The sequence below is a fragment of the Tachysurus vachellii genome, chromosome 11 (assembly GCF_030014155.1).
Source record: "Tachysurus vachellii isolate PV-2020 chromosome 11, HZAU_Pvac_v1, whole genome shotgun sequence".
Taxonomy (NCBI): domain Eukaryota; kingdom Metazoa; phylum Chordata; class Actinopteri; order Siluriformes; family Bagridae; genus Tachysurus; species Tachysurus vachellii.
The window spans coordinates 24,597,622-24,622,169 of record NC_083470.1 but is presented as its reverse complement, the minus strand read 5'-3'; the positions used below and the strand labels follow the sequence as shown (position 1 = coordinate 24,622,169).

At 43.6% G+C, this 24,548-nt stretch overlaps 1 protein-coding gene across 6 annotated transcripts in view; it reads right to left on the bottom strand.

Moving 5' to 3' along the window:
- adgrd1 (adhesion G protein-coupled receptor D1) overlaps positions 1-24,548 on the bottom strand; it is a 63,139-nt gene that overhangs the window by 4,900 nt on the left and 33,691 nt on the right. For all 6 annotated transcript variants that reach the window (XM_060881481.1, XM_060881483.1, XM_060881479.1 and 3 more), the window contains 8 exons: positions 16,244-16,317; positions 14,081-14,204; positions 5,779-5,882; positions 5,571-5,682; positions 3,908-4,061; positions 2,242-2,308; positions 1,565-1,631; positions 341-432 (listed from right to left, as the gene is read on the bottom strand). In XM_060881481.1, the coding sequence (XP_060737464.1) occupies positions 341-432; positions 1,565-1,631; positions 2,242-2,308; positions 3,908-4,061; positions 5,571-5,682; positions 5,779-5,882; positions 14,081-14,204; positions 16,244-16,317 (794 nt within the window). The remainder of the gene's footprint in view (positions 1-340; positions 433-1,564; positions 1,632-2,241; positions 2,309-3,907; positions 4,062-5,570; positions 5,683-5,778; positions 5,883-14,080; positions 14,205-16,243; positions 16,318-24,548) is intronic.

Below are 24,548 nucleotides of genomic sequence, written 5' to 3'. Positions count from 1 at the left end.
TATGAATTGAAATGCTCTGTTTAAAATATTTAAAGAGTGATTAATAAACACAAATGTAGTTGTTTAAGTATTGTGCATTATTTTACACATTTATTTTATTATGGAATCGGAATCAGAACCGGAAAATTTCTTTTGATACCCAACCCTATCCGTTAATGATCTTTTTTTCCAGTAAATGTTGTAATTATATATATTTGCTGGATATAAAGGTGGATTCCAGGACGACCGGCTGCTATGACTGTTGTGTAATAAATGATGGATATCTTCATACTACTACTAATAATAATATGTCAGTAATGACACCATTACTTTTTTAGGCCCTGATTTGTTCGACACTCACTTAACAGAGTTAGCGTCTCCTTGTACTTTGTAGTTCTCTGCACTGATTCTGGAGATGATCCTCGTCACAGCGATAAGGATACCGATGTTCACCTGAAATGCACAGTTATGTGAGAGAGATGCTGAGGGAAAGACTGTTTATCTCAGTTATAGAATGTAGCTGAAGACAGGAACTAAGTAAACCGCTAAAATGTGCAACGTGTCGTTCATCTATAACTGACATGAGTGGAATAAGACGCTCCGGTCCGTCCTTTGCATGATTACGCTTGTGTGTCATTTTTGCTTGTTTGTTTATCTGCAGGGGAACACGGTGGCTTAGTGGTTAGCATGTTTGCCTCACACCTCCAGGGTCGGGGTTCGATTCCCGCCTCCGCCTTGTGTGTGTGGAGTTTGCATGTTCTCCCCGTGCCTCGGGGGTTTCCTCCGGGTACTCCGGTTTCCTCCCCCGGTCCAAAAACATGCATGGTAGGTTGATTGGCATCTCTGGAAAATTGTCCGTAGTGTGTGAGTGAATGAGAGTGTGTGTGTGTGCCCTGCGATGGGTTGGCACTCCGTCCAGGGTGTATCCTGCCTCGATGCCCGATGACGCCTGAGATAGGCACAGGCTCCCCGTGACCCGAGGTAGTTCGGATAAGCGGTAGAAGATGAGTGAGAGAGAGAGAGTGTTTATCTGCAATCGTATTGTTCTTCCCTTCAGCTATGATAAAGACACGTTTCTTTCCATTGGTTGCCTGGGTTACGTATGTAGGTGTGGGCGGGGCTATCGATACAGGTGTGGGACCCGTTTGGGTTAGGGGCGTGTTTGTTTTGGTGATTTTATATGTCAACATTAGCCTTCAAACAACGGAGACCCCACCTTTAAATGCAGCTGTAAATAGCTGAAAAGCACAAAGTATTATTATTATTATTATTATTATTATTATTATTATTATTATTAACAAATGTAAAGTGTTGATCCTTGATGATCTGGTGTTGTATTAAGAGACAGTAAACAGCTTGAGGGTTGTAACGGTAACTACGTGTCGAGTCGGGTCGTAACGCACCGTCCAGGCGTGGACCCTTTCCCTATGACATCATGTCCCTTTGTGTTTTACTCCTTGCTTTTTATAAACAGGATAAATATGTAAAGCACTTTCGTGCAATCGCTCGGTCATATCTAGAGGATGAGGTGTGCGACACATATAGAGGATGAGGTGTGTGACTGTAAGCTTGCGCTCAAACTTACCATAATGACGAACAGAGCAGGAGCTACGAAAGCCCATATAGCGCCGTTCTTCAGAGACAGCCAGCAGCTGGACGGCACGGACCGAGAAAGACAAAACACTCGTAACGCTTTCACGTCCGTTTATCTACTAATATACACCGCAACACTGAGGACAATGTTCTGACGCTACTAATTCTTCACTACAGGAAAAAACATCATATTAGTTGTTTCTTGTGTATGATACCGAGTCGAGTATTAACAACAGCCTTCACTATTTTTACCCGACACATGACGCCGTATCGAGCTAATACTTGTTTGGCTGACATTAAAAGAACTTTGAAACAGTTAAGCCTTAGATATTAGATACTTTCCATCTCCTGTCTCTGAAACATACGCCGATCAACAGAGCCGCGCAAACGCGAGCCATAGTTATGGGGTTGAAAGGAAAAGTAAATCTAAACACGTCTACGTCTATTTATTGCCTCTTTTCAACACACACACACACACACACACACGCCGTGTGCGGAGAGCGATTCCGGTCGTATGATTACAATAAATCGTAACTAAAATGTTCTGTTCGGCATCTATTTATTATCCCTTTTTAAAGTAAACACTGAGAATCGCTCAGAAAAAATAGTCACGTCATGACAATAAACTCTTCGGCGCTTATTCGACTCCACCGATCCGGCGTTACTCACTTTCCGTCTTCTCCGTAACTGCTCAGCGAGGACGTAATAGACACGAGGCATATGACCACTGGGGACCCTGAGGACAAACAACAAGAGAGAATTTCACCTTTTATATCCCAGATGTGTAAAATGTTGAGTAGAGAAGTGTAACAGGAGATCCCATGTGTGCTAATGAGTGTTAATTTCTTGAGGGAAACTGGTATCAAATGGCTCCTTGTTCTGTACGTTGATTTTAGCGTCTAAACATAAACATAAAGGGTCACGAGTGGGCAGAATTGAGCGGGCCGGGATTGAGCGATGGCGAATCAAAGAGACGAAAATTAAAAGCGAAGGATCAAACACATTCCCGAGGCTAAAAATACCGTGCTGAAACAGCTAAAGAACGATCAGGACCTTTACGATCGTGTCCTAATAACTATAATAGGAACCGCTGGAACGACGCCGGCTCGGTCGGCGCTGCCACAAATAAAGAGCTGCGAATGTTTGTCAGACGACATTTAGAAAGAGAGAGCCTCCATTCTGAGGGAATGACTAAAGGTCTAAGTAGGAACATTTTTACTGACTCATTCTAACGTGTGTAACCATAGAAACCAATAAATACTTTCAGATATTTCATAAACTATAATGGGTTTACTTACAGTACAAAACCCCGTAGCTCGGTTCGACTTTCACGGTTGTTGTGAACACGTGCAAGCGATTAATGTTTTAAGGATTCCTTGGTTTAAAAAAAAAACAAACAAGAAAAAGAAAGAGAGTGTGTGGAAAAGAAAGAGATGAGAGAAAAAGAACATATGTTCATTAAATTATCTACATGTCTGAGAACACCTTGGTGATTAACAGCGACAGCAGCGTTAGCAAAACATTCCTACAAAGTTTATGGCTCTTTGGTGTAGTAACATCTCATACAGGTCATAATGAGTAATGACCTCCCACTCAAGTGTTCACACACACACACACACACACACACACACACACACATAAACACACACACACAAACACACACACACACACACACACACACATAAACACACACACACACACACACACACACATAAACACACACACACAAACACACACACACACTCACACACACATAAACATACACATAAATACACACACACATAAACACACACACATAAACACACACACACACACACATAAACACACACATAAGCACACACACAAACACACATAAACACACACACACAAACACACACATAAACACACACATAAACACACACAAACACACACACACACAAACATAAACACACACACACATAAACACACACACACAAACACACACACACAAACACACACACACACAAACACACACATAAACACACACTTAAATACACACACATAAACACACACATAAACACACACACACATAAACACACACACACACACACAAACACACACATAAACACACACACACATAAACACACACACATAAACACATACACACACACAAACACACACACAAACACACACACACATACACACAATTGGTCCTTTAGAGTTAGTGAATAAACCAGTCTATAATTTAGACAAACCAGCATTAGTGGTATAATTAAAGAATTTGCCAAATTCTTCATCTCGCTATGATTTAACTGAACATTTACAAATGTCCACGTTGTTGCTTTGTTTGTGAAAAAAAAAACATAAAAAAACCCACCCCAGCCTATCCCGTAGTAGTAGAAGTGTTTGCTGCCCTCGGAGCCGAACACTTTGATCACCATGCTGTAGAGATGAAGCCCCTCCACCAGCATCCAGGCGAATGCGCACAGGAAGAAGAAGTGAAGCAGCACTGCCATGACCTTACAAGGCAACTAAAGGACAGAGAAGAAAGAGTCAGAGGTAACTGAGCAGTTATACACTGTGGGGCTTTAAAAGTAACGGTGAGGGGAGGAATACAGGTATACGATTACATTACACACTGAAACTACCCCAAAAACCTAAACGGAAAGAGGCCGTCGGAGCTCCGCTGCAAACTGGATATCGTTTGCATTCCTGGTGCATGGCAGCGTGTGTGATTTTGCTCAGTGTAGAAAGCATGACGTTTTTTTTTTTTAACTCTTATGGGTCACTAATCGGTTGAGAAGCAGTTCACCAACCACAAACTGACAGGATGATTAAAGGTGAGGTCTCCGTCGTTTGAAAGCCAATGTTGACATTTGAAATCACCAAAACTAACACGCCCCTAACCCAAATGGGTCCCACCCCGTTTTGATAGCTCCACCCCACACATACACCAGACAAGTATAACCCATGTATAACCCAGACAAGTATTATGGCGGGAACCTGCTGGGGCAACTGTTACTATGGTAATACAAATGTGTTTTTGCTACACGTTAGTTTTGTTTTTGTTTTGTTTGGAGGCCCGATGCAGTTTTCTGGAGCATTTCTCAAACAATGGAGACCCCACCTTTAACGAACACCGAGCATCGCTAAATAAGCTCTACCTGCACACCTACCGGGTGAAACGCGGCTTCTTCTCCGACTCTACTGACCGTCTGCTGTATTTGTCTGTTCTTATAAACTCATCACGGCGTATAAATCAGGCGCAGGGAAACGGAGGCACAGAGTTTATATCCAGTAGAGATGTGTAATGAAATGACATTATGCTCTGCTCCGGGAGTGAGAGCGGTCACGTCCTCAGAAGGGAGATCTGAGCTGAGGAAATTAAATCACTCTGGCGCTTTATCGAATCCGTCTGACGGCCCCGCTGGAGGCATGCGAGAAGATCAGCACATTCGTCTAACTTTACTTTCGCCCGGACGATTCGCAGTAACAAGACATCTCCTGTTATCGCTGTAGAAGAAAACATCCTGCTGCGATAGGGACATAATTGTATTTGCTGTAAGCACTCAGTAGTAATAGGCATCATGACCGGGGAAATGTTGATTACAACTGTCTGGCTGATGTGTCGTCCAGTCGCTCAGAACGCGCATCAGGATGGAGTCTGACTTTAACTGAGATCCAGCCGTTGCTCATGAACTCCTAAGGGAATTATCTCTATGGCCGTTACATAAACACAATGGAAACAAAGAAAGTACGGCTCTCGTGGAACTCAAATTTTCACTCTTACTTTTAGCATTATTAATCTCCAGGGAGGCAATTGTTTTTTTTCTCATGCCCCAACATGGAAGGAAACAAAGGGTCAGAGACCCTGAGAAAATTAAGGGTTTCCCCCTTAAGGGTAGACCTTTACTTTTTTATGAAACTCGGGATGTGAGCTCACAGACATTAAAACGTCCGCTGCTAAGGTACCAATGCTGGGAAACATGTCTGGAATAAGAGAAGAACGGAACGAGAATAATGAAGCGGAAGATACTTACGGTCCCGGGTTCAAAGCGGAAGCTGATGAGCAGAAGGATCTGGGCCACCAGGATGGCGAAGGACAAGTTAGCGTGGATGTGATAGCGCTGGTTTCGGATGGTGCTCACGGATCTACACACACACACACACACACACACACGCATTATAAGCGTGTACAGAGACAGCGAGTACATGATTGTACTCTTTACTCAAAGCTAGCATACTCACGACAGCACAGCGAAGGTGACCAGGGTGATGGCCAGACAGAAGATGGAGATGGAGCAGCCCACATAGGTGATGGTGGAGAGCGCCACCTGATGACTCTTGCTGAGCTGCGTATCACCGAACGGAATCATTAAAAACGATGTTGTATTTCACCTTCTATAACATGACCTGGGGAAATAACCCCAAGTGATACACTGGCATGTTGGTAAAGATTCGGGTTAATCCCTGTGGGAAACCCAAAATCTACACAGGTACTGTGAGTTCAAAACCCTGATCAATAAACATAGCAGAAAACGCAGACTCGCACACCTACAACACCTACAACACCTACAACACCTACAACAAAATGAAGATAAAGCTCAAACAATCAGTTTGAATTAAAACAAGATGTGTGTAGTGTGCGTGGAATGTTTAGTGTGTTGATCCTACATTATTGAAGACGTGCCTGTCTCTGGGATGAATCGCTTATACCTTGTGGATCACTCAATTAAAGGTGCGGTGCACGATGTTTAAAAGCCAATGTTGACATTTGAAATCACCTAAACAAACACGCCCCTAGCCCAAATGGGCGTCACCTCTGTTTTAGCTCCGCCCCACACATACGTACATAACCCGATATTTTTATCAGTAAATGAGTAATACTATAGTTATACAGATGTGTTTTTGTAGTACTGTGTGTTGTACCGTGAAAAGTTTAGCTCCGTTTCACGCGGAAGACGTTCAGTTCTCTCCAGAGCTGGAAAGCTGATCCTATATTAACACGGGTCCTGTTTCTTGCCTTATCGTAAGCCTTTTTTTCGCTTTTTGTTTTTATCCTCCATGTCAATGTTTCAATCGCTTTCTGCTAATGTCACACATGCGCACTGAACACTCTCTCCGCCCATATTGACAAGACACGCCCCTTTATGCTAATGTCACACATGCGCACTGGACACTCTCCCCGCCCATATTGACAAGACACGCCCCTTTCTGCTAATGTCACACATGCGTACTGAACACTTTCTCCCGCCACATATTGACAAGACACGCCCCTTTCTGCTAATGTCACACATGCGCACTGAACACTCTCTCCGCCGCATATTGACAAGACACGCCCCTTTCTGCTAATGTCACACATGCGTACTGAACACTTTCTCCCGCCACATATTGACAAGACACGCCCCTTTCTGCTAATGTCACACATGCGCACTGAACACTCTCTCCGCCGCATATTGACAAGACACGCCCCTTTCTGCTGTCACACATGCGCACTGAACACTCTCTCCGCCCATATTGACAAGACACGCCCCTTTCTGCTAATGTCACACATGCGCACTGAACACTCTCTCCGCCGCATATTGACAAGACACGCCCCTTTCTGCTAATGTCACACATGCGCACTGAACACTCTCTCCGCCACATATTGACAAGACACGGCCCTTTCTGCTAATGTCACACATGCGCACTGAACACTCTCTCCGCCGCATATTGACAAGACACGCCCCTTTCTGCTAATGTCACACATGCGCACTGAACACTCTCTCCGCCGCATATTGACAAGACACGCCCCTTTCTGCTAATGTCACACATGCGTACTGAACACTTTCTCCCGCCACATATTGACAAGACACGCCCCTTTCTGCTAATGTCACACATGCGCACTGAACACTCTCTCCGCCGCATATTGACAAGACATGGCCCTTTCTGCTAATGTCACACATGCGCACTGAACACTCTCTCCGCCACATATTGACAAGACACGCCCCTTTCTGCTAATGTCACACATGCGCACTGAACACTCTCTCCGCCACATATTGACAAGACAACCCCCTTTCTTCTGTCACACATGCGCACTGAACACTCTCTCCGCCGCATTTTGACAAGACACGCCCCTTTATGCTAATGTCAGACATGTGCACTGAACACTCTCTCCGCCCATATTGACAAGACACGCCCCTTTCTGCTAATGTCACACATGCGCACTGAACACTCTCTCCGCCGCATATTGACAAGACACGCCCCTTTCTGCTAATGTCACACATGCGCACTGAACACTCTCTCCGCCGCATATTGACAAGACACGCCCCTTTCTGCTAATGTCACACATGCGCACTGAACACTCTCTCCGCCGCATATTGACAAGACACGCCCCTTTCTGCTCATTGGCTACACGTTTGTTTTGTTTGTCGGCCCGACTCGGTTTTCACAAACGACGTGCACCCCACCTTTAACAGACATATTTCTGGAAAACGTATCCTGTCTGAGTATTGACGGTAGATTTTGTTTGAAACGCTGGCGTCCGATTAAACATTAGATCAAAACCCTTTATATCATACTGTATATAAGTGGAATCGTTACCACATCAGATAAGTACACGGGAAACTAATTAAGAGCAGCTGCACGGTTCTCTCTTCCAACCACCGATTCCACACTGTTGTTGCTTGAACAAAACCACATTGTTTTTTTTTTGGATGAATACTTATGCAAATGTGTTATAAATAGGTCGACTTTATTCAGCAGACAGAGCCACCGAAAAGGTCAGAAACCGCAGGAAGGTCGGGGTGACGTGAGCCGAATAAACGCTGAAATTCTCTCTAATTCAATGCAAAGTCGAAGGCTATACTCGACTGATCCGGTTACTTTACATACGTGTAATGATAAAGTTAAGAAAGGCCGGAAGACCTTTTATTTATTTATTTTTTTTATACATCCATTTTAAACCATAGATGTTTAATCCTGACATCTGGTGAATTCATCATTACGAACTGCTCGGAAAAATAGATGTTGCTCTAACGGTAGCGCTTCGGGGTAAGATATCAACCGAATCACCCACTGAAGTCACTGTGAAATGAATTATATGCCTAACTGTCTCTGCTTTGATCATCATTCTGCGCTAAATTTCAAGCTCAGGTACTCGGAGTATTATTTCTGCCCGATGGGCTTCGGAGAAATCGGATCACCCGGAGACTTCCTTCAGGCTCGTCTGCATGCAAATAATAAACTCGAGATCAGTTTAAAAAAAAAAAAAATAAATAAAAGAGAAGAAATAAACATATTGAAATACAATATACTGCATTTCATTTTCGGTAAAGTTCCATGCTGAAGTCTGAGAATGAAAACATTTTATTTTCCTCTGAGGTGGCGTGTTCTCATAAAACGATTGTTCCCGTAGCTGGACGTGATGTACGCTAGAACTTCCTCCTGCTTCGTGATTATGGAGAGCCCAGAATATCTCCTGTATGTGTGTCCAAAAAGGGATGATTCCCTCGGCCTGGAAGGCTGCGGCAAACCGCTAATTAAAGCCTTAAGACGAGCAGAGTTTAGAATCTCAGCTGGATCAGGTTCTGATTGGTGACAGATTTTATTTACGAATCTAAAATAAGTTGTAGCTGCACAGAACCCGGGTGTCCAGAATAAATTGGTTCCTTTTGTAAAATCGTTGTTTGGTCTTTGGGAGTTGTTTTGGGTGACGATCCCTGACTAAGCATACAGGACACATCAAAACCGTGCTTATTGACTCCCTGATTTGAAAGCACATGATACTATGTGATGTAAGACTAGTGTACAATGCTGGGACGTGTTTCACCATTAATTACAGCGATTCGAAGCAAAGCAGAAAATATCATGTAGATGAATCGCGGTTCATCTACACTTCCCCACGTCTCGCGTGACCTAATGGTTAGAGAGTTTGACTCCTAACCCTAAGGTTGTTGGTTCGAGTCTCGGGCCAGCAATACCACGACTGAGGTGCCCTTGAGCAAGGCACCGAACCACCCCCACTGCTCCCCGGGCGCCGCAGCATAAATGGCTGCCCACTGCTCCGGGTGTGTGTTCACGGTGTGTGTGTGTGTTCACTGCTGTGTGTGTGTGTGCACTTTGGATGGGTTAAATGCAGAGAACGAATTCTGAGTATGGGTCACCGTACTTAGCCGTACGTCACGTCACTCACTCACTCACTCACTCACCTTCCTATGATACAAGTAACCTGATGAAATGTCTGGAACACAAAACTCAGCACGAGGCGTTTTAATTGTTAACAGCACGAGAGAATAAAAAATGTCTACAGACTATAACGGGTGGAAAAAAAAGCGCTTGGCCGGTGTGTTTTTCTTGTCGAAAAACATACTCAGCCACTATGGGTGATTAACAACAAAGGCTTCAGACACAATCCTAACCTTGCTGATGTTATACAGAAGAGCCAGGACATGTACATGTGCACTTTTCACCAACAAGAGCAGAGCTAAATACCCCGTTCATTGACATCCTTGATTGATTAATAAATAAATGTGCTGAAACATTTATCCTGGATATATCTAGCCATACCACGGCTCTTATTCAGTGTCTCCTAACCGCTTTGTTATTTATGAGCTGACGGTCTCCTCTGGTCCACGATACTCCTCAGCCCACACACTCGGCCTCCCGTGAGACGCTTTCACGCACAATGCCGAGCGTCAAATTAACCAGATAAAAAATATACGCCCTCTCTCTGTTCCTCTCTTTCTCCGTCGCTTGAGAAACCTCTCATCTTCTTCCAAAATGTCATCTGCTCTAAACTCTCGGTGAGATTTAGTGAGCCCTTTGGCCAATCATAACTCGTAGGCTTTTGGCTCGTCGTCTGTTAAAACAGAGTTAAGCGTCTGATTCGGCGATGAAACTATTTTTTTGGAGATTCCTACTGAGACCTGACCTTAATGTCTGAGAAAGTGAGCTTGGCGAAGACTGATAAACGTCTCAGAGGACTGTACCTTACTGTTTCTCACCAATCCAAAAAAGCTTAAAATAGACTAGTGCTACGGTGAAATATGGCTCTGTAGTGATAACGCTAGCAGAATTTGTAGTTCATATGGCGCACACTTAACCACACTCTATGGACGCTCGCCTGCAAAAACCCCCTTTAATGCGTGCTCCCCCGTTCCTTCCTTACTCGGGACACACGGGTCTCAGGAACGCTGCTCCGACCATGTTGGTGGACCGCTGACTGGACTCCAAAATCAACCTAACCACATCAATTAGCACTGAGGCACTTGAGTTCCTGGAATATTACCAAATAAGGAATAAAAATATAAAACAAATGTCAGGTAAACTGATGCCTATATACAGTATAGACTCGTGCTGTATGAACATTCGTAGTGTTATAATTTATAGTCATTATTGGTTATGCCGTTAAAGGTGGGGTGTACGATCTCTGAAAGCCAATGTTGACATTCGAAATCTCCAAAACAAACACGTCCCTTTACCCAAATGGGTGTCACCCGTGTTTTAGCTCCGCCCCACAGATACGTACATAACCCAGGCGACTATTATGGCGGAACCTGCTGGGGCGGCTGGCCGAGGGGATATTTTTATCAATAAATGAACACAATGAGTAATACTATGATAATACAGATGTGTTTTTGTAGTACTGTGTGTTGTGCCGTGAAAAGTTTAGCTCTGTTTCACGTTTCAAAACGTTCAGTTCTCTCCAGAGCTGGAAAGCTGATCCTATATTAACACGGGTCCTGCTTCTTGCCTTATCGTAAGCCTTTTTAGTTTTTACCCGCCATGTTTCAACCCCTTTCTGCTAATGTCACACATGCGCACTGAACACTCTCTCCGCCCATATTGACAAGACACGCCCCTTTCTGCTAATGTCACACATGCGCACTGAACACTCTCTCCGCCCATATTGACAAGACACGCCCCTTTCTGCTAATGTCACACATGCGCACTGAACACTCTCTCCGCCGCATACTGACAAGACACGCCCCTTTCTGCTAATGTCACACATGCGTACTGAACACTCTCTCCGCCTCATATTGACAAGACACGCCCCTTTCTGCTAATGTCACACATGCGCACTGAACACTCTCTCCGCCTCATATTGACAAGACACGCCCCTTTCTGCTAATGTCACACATGCGTACTGAACACTTTCTCCGCCCATATTGACAAGACACGCCCCTTTCTGCTAATGTCACACATGCGCACTGAACACTCTCTCCGCCCATATTGACAAGACACGCCCCTTTCTGCTAATGTCACACATGCGTACTGAACACTTTCTCCCGCCGCATATTGACAAGACACGCCCCTTTCTGCTAATGTCACACATGCGCACTGAACACTCTCTCCGCCGCATATTGACAAGACACGCCCCTTTCTGCTTATGTCACACATGCGCACTGAACACTCTCTCCGCCGCATATTGACAAGTCACGCCCCTTTCTGCTAATGTCACACATGCGCACTGAACACTCTCTCCGCCGCATATTGACAAGACACGCCCCTTTCTGCTAATGTCACACATGCGCACTGAACACTCTCTCCGCCGCATATTGACAAGACACGCCCCTTTCTGCTCATTGGCTACGCGTTTGTTTTGTTTGTCGGCCCAACTCGGTTTTCAGAAGCATTTCTCAAACGACGTGCACCCCACCTTTAATATTGTTATGTGAGTCCAACTGAAATAAATAATATCACAAAAAAAAAAAAAAAAAAACAAGTAGAAAAATAAGAGATTTGATTAAAAGCTGCCTAACGGATAGTGAAGAGCTGTTGGTGTAGCTGTGGACGTGGTCATTAAACGATTATACAGCTGAGACCAGTAACATCTGCTGTATAAATAATCAGCGCCACTCTACATGCAGTGTTTTGAAATCAGGCTGTTAGGCTACTTAACAAAAATAAACTAAACCATATCAGACAGGATAAATAATACGAGGGGTCTGAAAATGAAACGAACATCTTCACGATAGACCTCTTTATATATCATATCTGTTTCGGACGTGTCATCGTGACAAGAGTTGAAACTTATTAAACTATTTGGATTTGTCTGATAAATGTAGTTCTGACGCGTTGTGTTTTAATTTGTAAAAGAAAACACGGGGTGTACTGATGGTTATAGTTATTACAGGACACAGCTAACAGCGAGATCCTGCGAAATCCTACTTCATTTTATCACTTAGATTTCGCTGATATGGCAAAATGAATGGAAATGAATTATTTTGCCGAAACGATACAAGACGTCTCTCGATCTAGATCTCGTCTCGATTCCAGATATTGTTTTAATTTACGCGGTTGTTAATCGAATCGCTACAGTAGTTGTTTATCAGCGTGATCTGGCGCTGTTTCTCTGAGTAGTGCACACGAGCTAATTTATACATGCGGACTGGCGTCTCTGGAAAAATGGACGACGGCATCGTTCTTTTTGGGAAATAAACAAATTACCAATTTGTTTAATTTGTTGTGAGAAAGTAGAAATAAAAAACCTTCAAAAAAAAAACAAAAAAAACTAACACAGATGGAAAAAGAGTGAACTGCAGCTTCTAACCTTTTCGCTTCGTAGTTGTGTGTTACTTACAGTATAAATTTGCACAATGAGTACTGTTAGACATTTAGAGCACTACAATGTATTAACCACCTGCTGTCACTACTCGTCTGTTCACCGTCAATAACTGCACTCTTCATCCAGGAGCCGTTGCTCTCACCGTCCTAATCTCTGTAAAGCTTGGACTTTACACTCACCTGAACTCTAACACGCCTGTTTCCTGTTTTTATTTATTCTTTATTTTCTTTCAGTTCAGTTCTTTCGAATTTAAGTCTTAGGGCCTTTTTACACCCGGTCACTTCGTGTGTTGTCTCTGATCCGATAGCTATCTGATGTGTTAAAACTGTTCCATTTACATCAGGCCACATAAACGCGTCTCGGCGAATCGGATATCGATTCGATCTTTCTGCTCCCGCCCAAAACGCAAATATATTTTACCTCATTTCCGGGGTAATTGAAACGGAACACGTTTTGGTGTGTGTGGTTTTCAGAACGCGATCAAAAAGTAGACGAAAAACTCGTTACGACGTTTATGCTACAATAAACAGTGTTTACTGTTTGCTGCGTTTTCGCTGACGGCAGCAGCGCGTTTTAAGACCCGACGAGACGCCTGGGTGAAAGATCACCCGCGAGTGACGTACTTCCGTTTGGGAGGAGTAAAGCGCTGACGTATGTGGCTTGAACAACCACATTCATTTACACCTGTCCAGTTTCATCTGAAACGCGTCCCAGACCACCTCCTGAAGTGGTTTGTACCGTCGGATTTATATCCGTCTGGAAAACGTTTCTGAGGGCATTTAGACCTGGTCTTTTTACCATCGGGTAGATATCTGATCACAGAAAACACATGAAGTCACCAGGTGTAAAAAGCCCCTTATTTCCCTGTTGTATTTTTCCTGTCCCTTTTGCTTTCTCTGTGGTTCTGATCAGGTTTATCTGCATTGGATTCGCCCCGTTGTTTGACTTGTGCCTTTTTTAGACCACAGTTTCGAGCCAAGTGGATAAGTGGATTATTCTCACCTCCACAGGAACCACCTGCATGAGGATGGCAAAGTTGGTCAGGTGGTTGCACACGCAGACAGAGTAGGAAAGGTTACCTCCAGCTCTCAGACAGCCGTTGTTGGACCATACGCCTTCCTTAGAGCTGAAACACACACACACACACAACACACACACGTGCATTACAGTCTTTATTTAGATACACAGCTTCTTAAGGACTCACACTATAATCCAAGGGTGAACATCTGTGTCACAGCATGTTTATCCGGCGCACAAATAAGTAGCACGTATTTAAACAAAAGTAAAAGTTCAGTTACACACGGCGACGCTTTCTTCATATAAATAAACTTCTAATAATGGCTCGCGCTAAACACTGCCACCGAGACGACGCTATTTCTGGCCTCCTTTATAACGGACCGAGGATCCGTACTCCGAGCTTCCGTCGCTTGCCGTTTTTTTGGTCAGTTAAGCTTCCTTAAACATAAAATGTGCAAATAATATTAACGATAGCAATAACGATAGCTAGCATGGATGTTACGGACACGTTTACGTCAAGCTGTGTAGCATTTTACCTTACTTGGCTTGACGGACAACTGCTTAAATATTACAAGCATATGCTGAAAAGGAGATATGACTTCTGAGCTCAGTGATCAGGCAACACCACACAGAAATATGAAGCCAGTCTGAAACCTAATTTCAGTGATTAGATACAGACTCTGCTTAGGTTTTGTGCATATTTAGTCTTATCTAATTTGCAGCTGCAGCTATCTTTCCAAGCACAGACATTCCCTCGTTTCCCGGGGACGGCCTCCTGTCCATCTTAGACCAGTGAAATTCCATTAAATAACCCCCAGACGAGAGAGAGAGAGAGAGAGAGAGAGAGAGAGAGAGAGAGACAGAGAGAGAGAAGAGAGAGAGAGACAGAGAAGAGAGAGAGGAGAGAGAGAGCAAGAGAGAAGGAGAGAGAGAGACAGAGAAGAGAGAGAGGAGAGAGAGAGCAAGAGAGAAGGAGAGAGACAGAGAGTGAGAAAGAGACAGAGAGAGAGTGAGAGGAAGAGAAGAGACAGAGAGACAGAGAGAAAGTGACAGAGAGGAAGAGAGAGAGAAAGAGAGAGAGACAGAGAAAGAGAAGAGAGTGAGAGAGAGAGAGAGAGAGAGAGAGAGAGAGAGAGAGAGAGAGAGAGAGAGAGAGAGAGAGAAAGGAGAGAGAAAGAGAGAAAAGAGAGAGAGACAGAGAGAGACAGAGAGTGAGAGACAGAAGAGAGGAGAGAGAGAGACACACACACAGAGACAAAGAGAGAGTGTGTGAGAGAGAGAGAGACAGAGAGAGAGAATCAGAAAGAGAGTGAAAGAGAGAGAGAGAGACAGAGAGAGAGAGGAAAGAGAGAGAGAGAGAGAGAGAGAGAGAGAGAGAGAGAAGGAGAGAGACAGAGAGTGAGAGACAGAGAGAGAGAGACAGAGAATGAGAGAAACAGAGAAGAGACAGAAGAGAGAAGAGAGAGAGAGAGAGAGACACACACACACACAGACAGAGAGAGAGAGAGAGAGAGAGAGAGAGAGAGAGAGAGAGAGAGAAAGAGACAGAAAGAGAGTGTGTGTGTGTGTGTGAGAGAGAGAGAGAGAGAGAGAGAGAGAGAGAGAGAGAGAGAGAGACAGAGGGAGAAAGGAGCGGAAGGAAGGAGTCTCCCTCCAAAACAAACATGCAGTGTTCCTTGTGATTTATAACCTTCCTGCACTCCTAAATCTGGCAGCAGAAATGAGTCCTAAGTGATTTCTCAGTATTTCTCTTTTCTTAACACAAGATCCTTTAAAAAATAAAACGTATGGGACAAAAACCCTGCAGGAATCTAAACTCTGACACGAAAGTAAATGTAAGAAATAACTGGTGTATTTTGTTTTGGTGTGTAAAGCACAATCAGATAACGTTTTACACGAGGAACAGCGGTCTGTTTACCTTCTGTATCACAATGATCCCTTCTGTATCTACAGAAGGAATAAAGTCTAACGGCGTCAGGCGGATAATGCTAACGCTATCGGTTACTGTTCCCGTCCTCAGGACTATTTACCTTTAACAGCATGACCTAAAGTGTTTGATTCATCTGACACCACAGTGAAAAACACAGTCTCACATGTCTATTATATTATCCATTCATCCCAAAGTGCTGTTTTATTGTCCGGACCCACCTGTAATCCAGAAAGGCGCAGTACAGGAAGACTTTGTTGCTTTCGTTCATGGCCTGAAGTTGCTGCTCCTTGCTCTGTAACACATTTTGAGATCTGTGAGAACGGGTACTTTAAAATACATACCTGCAAAGCTCACAAGAGGTGAAAAAGGTGACAAGGTGTCCCTAGTGTGTGATTGTGTGAGTGAATGAGTGTGTGTGTGTGTGTGCCCTGCGATGGGTTGGCACTCCGTCCAGGGTGTATCCTGCCTTGATGCCCGATGACGCCTGAGATAGGCACAGGCTCCCCGTGACCCGAGGTAGTTCGGATAAGCGGTAGAAGATGAATGAGTGAATGAATTTGAGTGCCTTGGAACCTTAATAAATTGATGAACACAAATATTGCTATCTTTTTTGTTTTTTGGCCTCCACAAGCCTTTCAAGTGCCTGTTTTCGTTGTTTAGCGATGTGTCTCTTTATTGCTTTTTGTTCGTCCCCTGCGCCTTGAAGTGAGGGACGAAATAGGTGATTGTCTTATCCTGCTTCTGAGTGCTGATTGGTCAAAAGACGCGAGGACGATTGAGACGTGAGGCGTCATCTGCTTACTAGTGCTTCGCACTCCGGTCCAGTCGGTGGCGGTGAACGCACCAAAAGTCGGTTTGCCGTCCGTCATAAAAAGTCATTAGAAGTAGAGACGCGAGGCGTCAGCTTGATAGACGGTTTACTACGCTGCGTACAAAACCGCCGCCTAAGCACTACTTCGCCTAATTATTGGATGGAAGTAAGCGGTTTCGGACGCAGCTGAGAGAAGCGGTTCTACACGATTCACACAAATGACAATTTCGCCGAAAAGCGACTAGTTTGCAGGTATGAAAATAACACCTTGAGTACGTCGTGTTAATTTAGGATTGTTACTTATTTTCTCAGTTCGGTGAATCGTATCCAACATATCGGGGGAGGAATTAAGATAGAGCCGAGTGTTAGAGTTATCTGTTCTACTCCCCTGTCACATCCCAAGCTAACGAAGCTAAACGACGAGGCAAAAAAGACGACGTATCGCCGTGGCAGCGTTTGTGTAAAAACGCTGGCGAGTGCATGTTTGGCCAAAGATCTCCTGACTTTCTAAATATCATCATGCTGTAAGTACCAGAGGATGTTAGAGGACGGAGCAGGCGTTAAAAAAACACTTTTCTAGCGCACGAGTTACTAGAGTGAAAGGAAGCTGAGGATTTAGAGAGGTGATCCATCCCGATCGCTGGACTCTCAATGTGGCACAAAAATTCAGCCAAAGTAAAGAGTAAGTTGAAAACGTAAGAGTTTGTGAGAAGGAGCCAATTCTATGAGTTCGATCCCATAAATCAGATCCAGGAGATGGCTGTCTTGGCTCTGGAGTTGGGCCGTAGTAAGGGATGGGGAGATGGGGAAGGGTTAGGGAAGGAAATCATTAAGGAGGTTATTATTTATTATGAGGGCAGACTAGATACGAACAAATTTAGATATATTGGATATGCACTTAAAGGTGGGGTCTCCGTCGTTTGAGAAACGCTTCGGAAAACTGAGTCGGGCCGGCAAACAAAACAAAAACAAAACAAACGTGTAGCCAATGAGCAGAAAGGGGCGTGTCTTGTCTATGTGGGCGGAGAGAGTGTTCAGTGCGCATGTGTGACATTAGCAGAAAGCGTTTTTAACATTGACATGGAGGATAAAAACAAAGAAAGAAAGAGAAGAAAGGTTTACGATAAGGTAAGAAGTAGGACGTGTTAATATAGGATCAGCTTTCCAGCGCTGGAGAGAACTGAAGGAGCAGGAAGTTGTTCACATATTCACAGAGTGGAGTTTCCTGAGTCAATAACTCCTGAGCTAAACGCTGTTACTACACAAATAACACCTCTTTTCTATCGTAGTAATGTAGAGACGCAGCTACAACCGTGTTTTGTGTAGTAACAGCGTTTAGCTCAGGAGTTATTGACTCGGGAAACTCCAATCTGTGAATATGTGACCAACTTTACTTAAGACGCCGAGGCGCTTTTTTCCTTCTCGATAGGTGAGTAACGTTGGTTTTGCTTTGTTACACAGAACTAATATATGTCTTTGTCCTTTACATGATTATACTTGTGTGTCATTTTTGCTTGTTTGTTTATCTGCAATCGTATTGTTCTTCCCTTCAGCTATGATAAAGACACATTTCTTTCCATTAGTTGCCTGGGTTACGTATGTATGTGTGGGCGGAGCTATCGATACAGGGGTGGGACCCGTTTGGGTTAAGGGCGTGTTTGTTTTGGTGATTTCAAATGTCAACGTTGGCTTTCAAACAACAAAGACCCCACCTTTAATAGCTGCTGACAATAATCAGCCGTTATAATGTACTCCTGGATTTCAGTGTGTGAGTGTGTGCATTTTTTTTCCCTTTTTCCTAATGTGAATGCAGCAGCACAAAAAAAAAAATCCATCCTTAACTCATGGAGCCTCTCAGCTCTCAACAAGCAACCATGCCACAATGGAAATGAGTACTGACACAACTAGCTGCTCCTTCCAGCACTTTCCGAATCTTCCATGCCTCGGCTCGGCTCTTCGGAGAGTTTAGCTGTGCTTAACGAGGTTATTAGCCACAGAGCTGTGCCCTCTAAAGGTGGGGACTGTTTGACTAAACAGGTGCCAGCATAAACAACCATACGACTGCTTTTGTTGTGCTGTGATTAAGTTATACTGCCTGATGGGTGTAAGCCGGCTATAAACATCTAAAGAACGCTAAGCACCTAATTACAGCCCGACCGGGAAAACTGTGTGCATGTGTGTGTTGGACAGATATGAACAGAAATCACGAGGAGTAAATAGTAGACATGGAGTGAGGGGCGTTATTGATATGTTATTAAACTCTCTCTCTCTCTCTCTTTCTTTCTTTCTTTCTCGCTCTCTCTCTCTTTCACTGTATGTTTTCAGTAAAGACTAATAATTTTTTCCAGATCATTTTCGTGATGTGATCCAGCAGGTCCCTGGAGCCTCTGAGCTAATGGCCTGAGGAATGCATGTGTATGTGTGTGTGTGTGTGTGTGTGTGTGTGTGTGTGTGGCCATTAGAACTTGGCCATGTTTTAACTGTGAATAAAAAAAAAAAAATTCAGTTTCCAAAACTGAATTAACTAGTTGTTGAGTACACAAACAAAACGTGAGCACAGGCGTACGCACACACCTTTACGGCCTGCGTCTTGGCCTGCGTTCTCGGTCTCTGGGTCCGGATGAAGCGGATATGTATGGATACGGAAAATGTGAGAAGGAAGTGTTGTGTCTGAACACCACATCATAGCTCTCTCTTCACTTAATCTGTCTTTCTCTCTCTCTCTCTCTTCTCTCCCGGTAATGGTGCTACGATTACAAAAGCTCTTCGAGAATCAGAGATCTCCTGCATGTACTACACCTTAATAGCTATGACCTGCGATCCAGCTGTGTATATGTGTGTGTGAGAGAAAGAGTGTGTGAGTGTTTGATTTTATTGCAGCGCTGCTCTGCTCCGAAAGCCTCCGTCTGTGAGTTAGAATTAAGCAGATCCAGATGGAAGAGGGCAGGGCTATACGCCACATCCCAACATCATGGGTTCACTACTACAGCAAACACACACACACACACACACACACACACACCAAGAGCAAAACATACACACGAGCAGAGAATGTCCTCACAATTACTAGAAAATAATCAACATTTTTTCCGTGTGTCTGTCTACCTAGAAACTGTCTCTTCTAGTCATTAGAGAGAACCAAGATGTTCATCCATCTACTTATTTATTTACACCATCCATCAATTCATCAAACCAGCCATCTGTAATAGCTAATCCTGGATTTAGCTATCCAACCATCTATTCACCCTACATCCTGTATTCATCCACCTTTTCTCCCTTGAGCCTTTCACTGCCATATTGTCTGTCCATCTGTCTGTCTATCTGTCTGTCTATCTATCTGTCTGCCTGTCTATCTATCTGTCTATCTATCTGTCTGTCTATCCGTTTGTCTGTCTATCTGTCTGTCTATCTGTCTATCTATCTATCTGTCTATCTATCTGTCTGTCTATCCGTTTGTCTATTTATCTGTCTGTCTATCTATCTATCTGTCTATCTATCTGTCTGTCTATCTGTCTGTCTATCTATCTATCTGTCTGTCTGTCTATCTATCTATCTGTCTGTCTATCCGTTTGTCTGTCTATCTGTCTGTCTATCTGTCTATCTATCTATCTGTCTATCTATCTGTCTGTCTATCTATCTATCTATCTATCTGTCTGTCTATTTATCTGTCTGTCTATCTGTCTATTTATCTGTCTGTCTGTCTATCTATCTATCTATCTGTCTGTCTATTTATCTGTCTGTCTATCTATCTGTCTGTCTATCTTTCTGTCTGTCTATCTATCTGTCTGTCTGTCTATCTATCTGTCTGTCTATCCGTTTGTCTGTCTATCTGTCTGTCTATTTATCTGTCTATCTATCTGTCTATCTATCTGTCTGTCTATCTGTCTGTCTATCTATCTATCTATCTTTCTGTCTATCTATCTGTCTGTCTGTCTATCTATCTGTCTGTCTATCCGTTTGTCTGTCTATCTGTCTGTCTATCTATCTGTCTATCTATCTGTCTGTCTATCTATCTGTCTGTCTATCTATCTGTCTGTCTATCTATCTATCTATCTATCTGTCTATCTATCTTTCTGTCTGTCTATCTGTCTGTCTTTCTGTCTGTCTATCTATCTATCTGTCTGTCTATCTTTCTGTCTGTCTCTCTATCTGTCTGTCTATATATCTGTCTGTCTGTCTATCTGTCTGTCCGTCTGTCTGTCTATCTGTCTGTCTGTCTATCTGTCTGTCTATCTGTCTGTCTGTCTATCTGTCTGTCCGTCTGTCTACCCTTTGCTAGCTAGTTTCTATCTCTTTATCTTTCCCCCTTAGCTATTTCACTGCCATGTTGACAGCTGCAGTAGCGGGAAGTGATTTTCCACTTGTTAAATGTTGTGCGAGGGGGAAACTCTGACCCGTACTGACAGTGACCAGACGCTCGTGCCTCGCCGTTCCACAGCCGCATTGACAAGAGGACAGAATGACAGCACGGCTTTCTCCCTCTCTCATCACCTATCTACTCCCGCTCTCTCTCGAGCAGACAGGTGTCACTCTTCCGGCTCGGCGGACTGAACCTGCTACGTGTTTGTGTGTGTTGTATTTGATCGTTGTTTATCTCTGCCTTTGCAGCTCTCGGTATGTGCCGGAGAAGTGAAAGTGCTCCGACACTTTATTAACAACAGAGGCCTTACAAAAAAAAAAAAAAAAAAAAAGAGCACAGAGCTCTGGAGTAGCTCACGTCCGAGAACGAGTCGCGGTGAAACAGAGCGAGAGAAGAAAAGGAGAAATAGCACATAGGTAAGTAATTACTGTGAGCCTTTTGTAGAAAATGCAACAAACGCGTCGGTTTACTGAGTTCACTTCACCTTACGTATTTCATTTGGACCTGGAAGGTTAACGAGTATGCAATTACACAACCCCAGTGTTTTCTAGAGGTGCACGGGGAGATGCCGTGACGTATTTCTCAGCCTATCACGTAGTACCGGGTTGCGTAATCTTTATACTGGAGTAATTCTGAACCTCGCATGGGCATTAAACGCTAATTCGCCTTTTTGTGCGATGGTGCGATTTATTGGGTCCGACTCCTTTGTTATGTTCTCTCTCGGTCCGCGGCTTTGCTGATTAGCGCGTGTAATGTTAGGTTTATGTTAGGCTTTCGTCTCTTGTTGAGAGTCAGTTAAACATTATTTCCAGTCGAGATGTTGATTCCCCGAGTGTCATTACAAATCTACAGATATGCGATGCACAACCGGGCAGAACCGTAACACACTGATATTAATTAATCAATCACTGAAATGTCTGGCTTGTCTTCTTCACACAGAAATGGTTTCATCTATACTGGAAAAAAAAACAAAACTCTTGCCATCTGGCTGGTCAGCAGAGATTTCTTGGCGCTGTTTTCTGTTAGCCATTTGTGTGATTCGATTATTTTTCCAATCAAGTAAACTAGTGCGAAGGAAATCTCTGCAGAAAGAAATCAGCGATCTAACGACAAAAAATACAGGCTGTTAAAAGACAGTGGGCCGAATAAGTACAGAAATGATTCGTGATCTCTCTGGTGTAATGGGACTGACGAAATCACATAACGTAAGATTAAAGGTGGGGTCTCCGTTGTTTGAGAAACGCTTCGGAAAACTGAGTCGGGACGACAAACTAAACAAAAACAAAACTAACGTGTAGCCAGTGAGCAGAAAGGGGCGTGTCTTGTCTATGTGGGCGGAGAGAGTGTTCAGGGCGCATGTGTGACATCAGCAGAAAGCGGTTTTAACGTTGACATGGAGGATAAAAACAAAGAAAGAAAGAGAAGAAAGACTTACGATAAGGTAAGAAGTAGGACGTGTTAATATAGGATCAGCTTTCCAGCGCTGGAGAGAACTGAAGGAGCAGGAAGTTGGTCACATATTCACAGATTGGAGTTTCCCGAGTCAATAACTCCTGAGCTAAACGCTGTTACTACACAAATAACACCTCTTTTCTATCGTAGTAATGTAGAGACGCAGCTACAACCGTGTTTTGTGTAGTAACAGTGTTTAGCTCAGGAGTTATTGACTCGGGAAACTCCAATCTGTGAATATGTGACCAACTTTACTTAAGACGCCGAGGCGCTTTTTTCCTTCTCGATAGGTGAGTAACGTTGGTTTTGTTTTGTTACACAGAACTAATATATGCCTTTGTCCTTTACATGATTATACTTGTGTGTCATTTTTGCTTGTTTGTTTATCTCCAATCGTATTGTTCTTCCCTTCAGCTACTGTATGATAAAGACACGTTTCTTTCCATTAGTTGCCTGGGTTACGTATGTATGTGTGGGCGGAGCTATCGATACAGGGGTGGGACCCGTTTGGGTTAGGGGCGTGTTCGTTTTGGTGATTTCAAATGTCAACGTTGGCTTTCAAACAACGCAGACCCCACCTTTAATGATGAATGGATTTGTTAGCAATAGTAGTTTTAATTGAAGAATTATGGAAGGAGTCTCCAGTGTGAGGTTTTTTTCCATCTTGTCTTCAGGTCATTAAGTTTGTACGTTTCACTTTCTTCATTATATGTCAAACCGCATGAAATGTTTGTCTTCAAGAGAGAAAAAAAAAAGGAAAAGATAGAGATAAAAAGATAACCGTATAGGACTCCAAACTCCAAAAACAAAAACAAAAACAAAAACAAAAAAATCATCCATGACGGCCGTTCGAAACGAGCCCCAGGAGTAAGTAAACTGTGAATCTGGAAAACACTGACTACCGGTAACTCTCTCTTCCTGTGCTTGATCTGCCCATGATTACATCACAGTGTCCCACTGCTCCCAGTGAGACATCATGTAGTCTCCACCCAGACTCGGTCTAAGCTGCGAAGAACACGACACTGATTTACTCACACAGGGGTCAAACGGTTAAACTAATGAAGTGACTCAAGGCCTTGGTGCACATCCTGTGATTCAACACCATGCACTTTTATCACAGAGGAAAAGAAGCAACTCAAGTCCTGATAACTACCTCGATATCGCATACACACTTGCCAGCCTAAATGAGATAACGGCGTTAGATTCGATCGCTTCCTCCCACGCGAACGTAAATCATCCGATAAATATCTCTCTTCGTACACACCCTCCACACAAATGCACGGTATTCGTGCATTGCCCTGCTCCGTGGTCAAGTGTATTTTAGGAACTGCTGGGTCTAAATAAAGTGTGTGGCTGAGTTCGTGATGCCAGGGCACACTGCCACAACACACAATATACACAAGTAAAGGAACCACTGCCTTTCAATCTCAACTTCTACTTCCCAAAGCCAGCGGTACTCTTTAATTGAGCCTCTGCACTGGTGAGGCCGTAATTTAAAGAGTCTGTACTTAAGACACACACACACACACACACACACACACACACACACACACGTATGCACGCAACACAAAGTTTAATCAACTTGCTAGCTGGATCCAGGCACAGCCATTGGCAGGGATGAGGTTTAGCGGCTGGCCGACGACTGAACCTCGGTTCCAAACTTATGCCCAACAGCGTGGCTGGTTTCAGGTTAAAAGCCCCTGTGGTGCTTGTTTTTGTGCTGCAGGATTTTCACATAATTCCACACGGCTATTTCGAGAAAAGCAGCTCGATCGTAGATAAAACTTTTGCGATCGAAAGGATGCAGTAACCACTTCTACTACTTCTACAGTACATTAGACAGGACAGAGTCAAACAGTTTTTATTCAGTTTGCACAAAAATCTTAAATGTCAAGGGAAA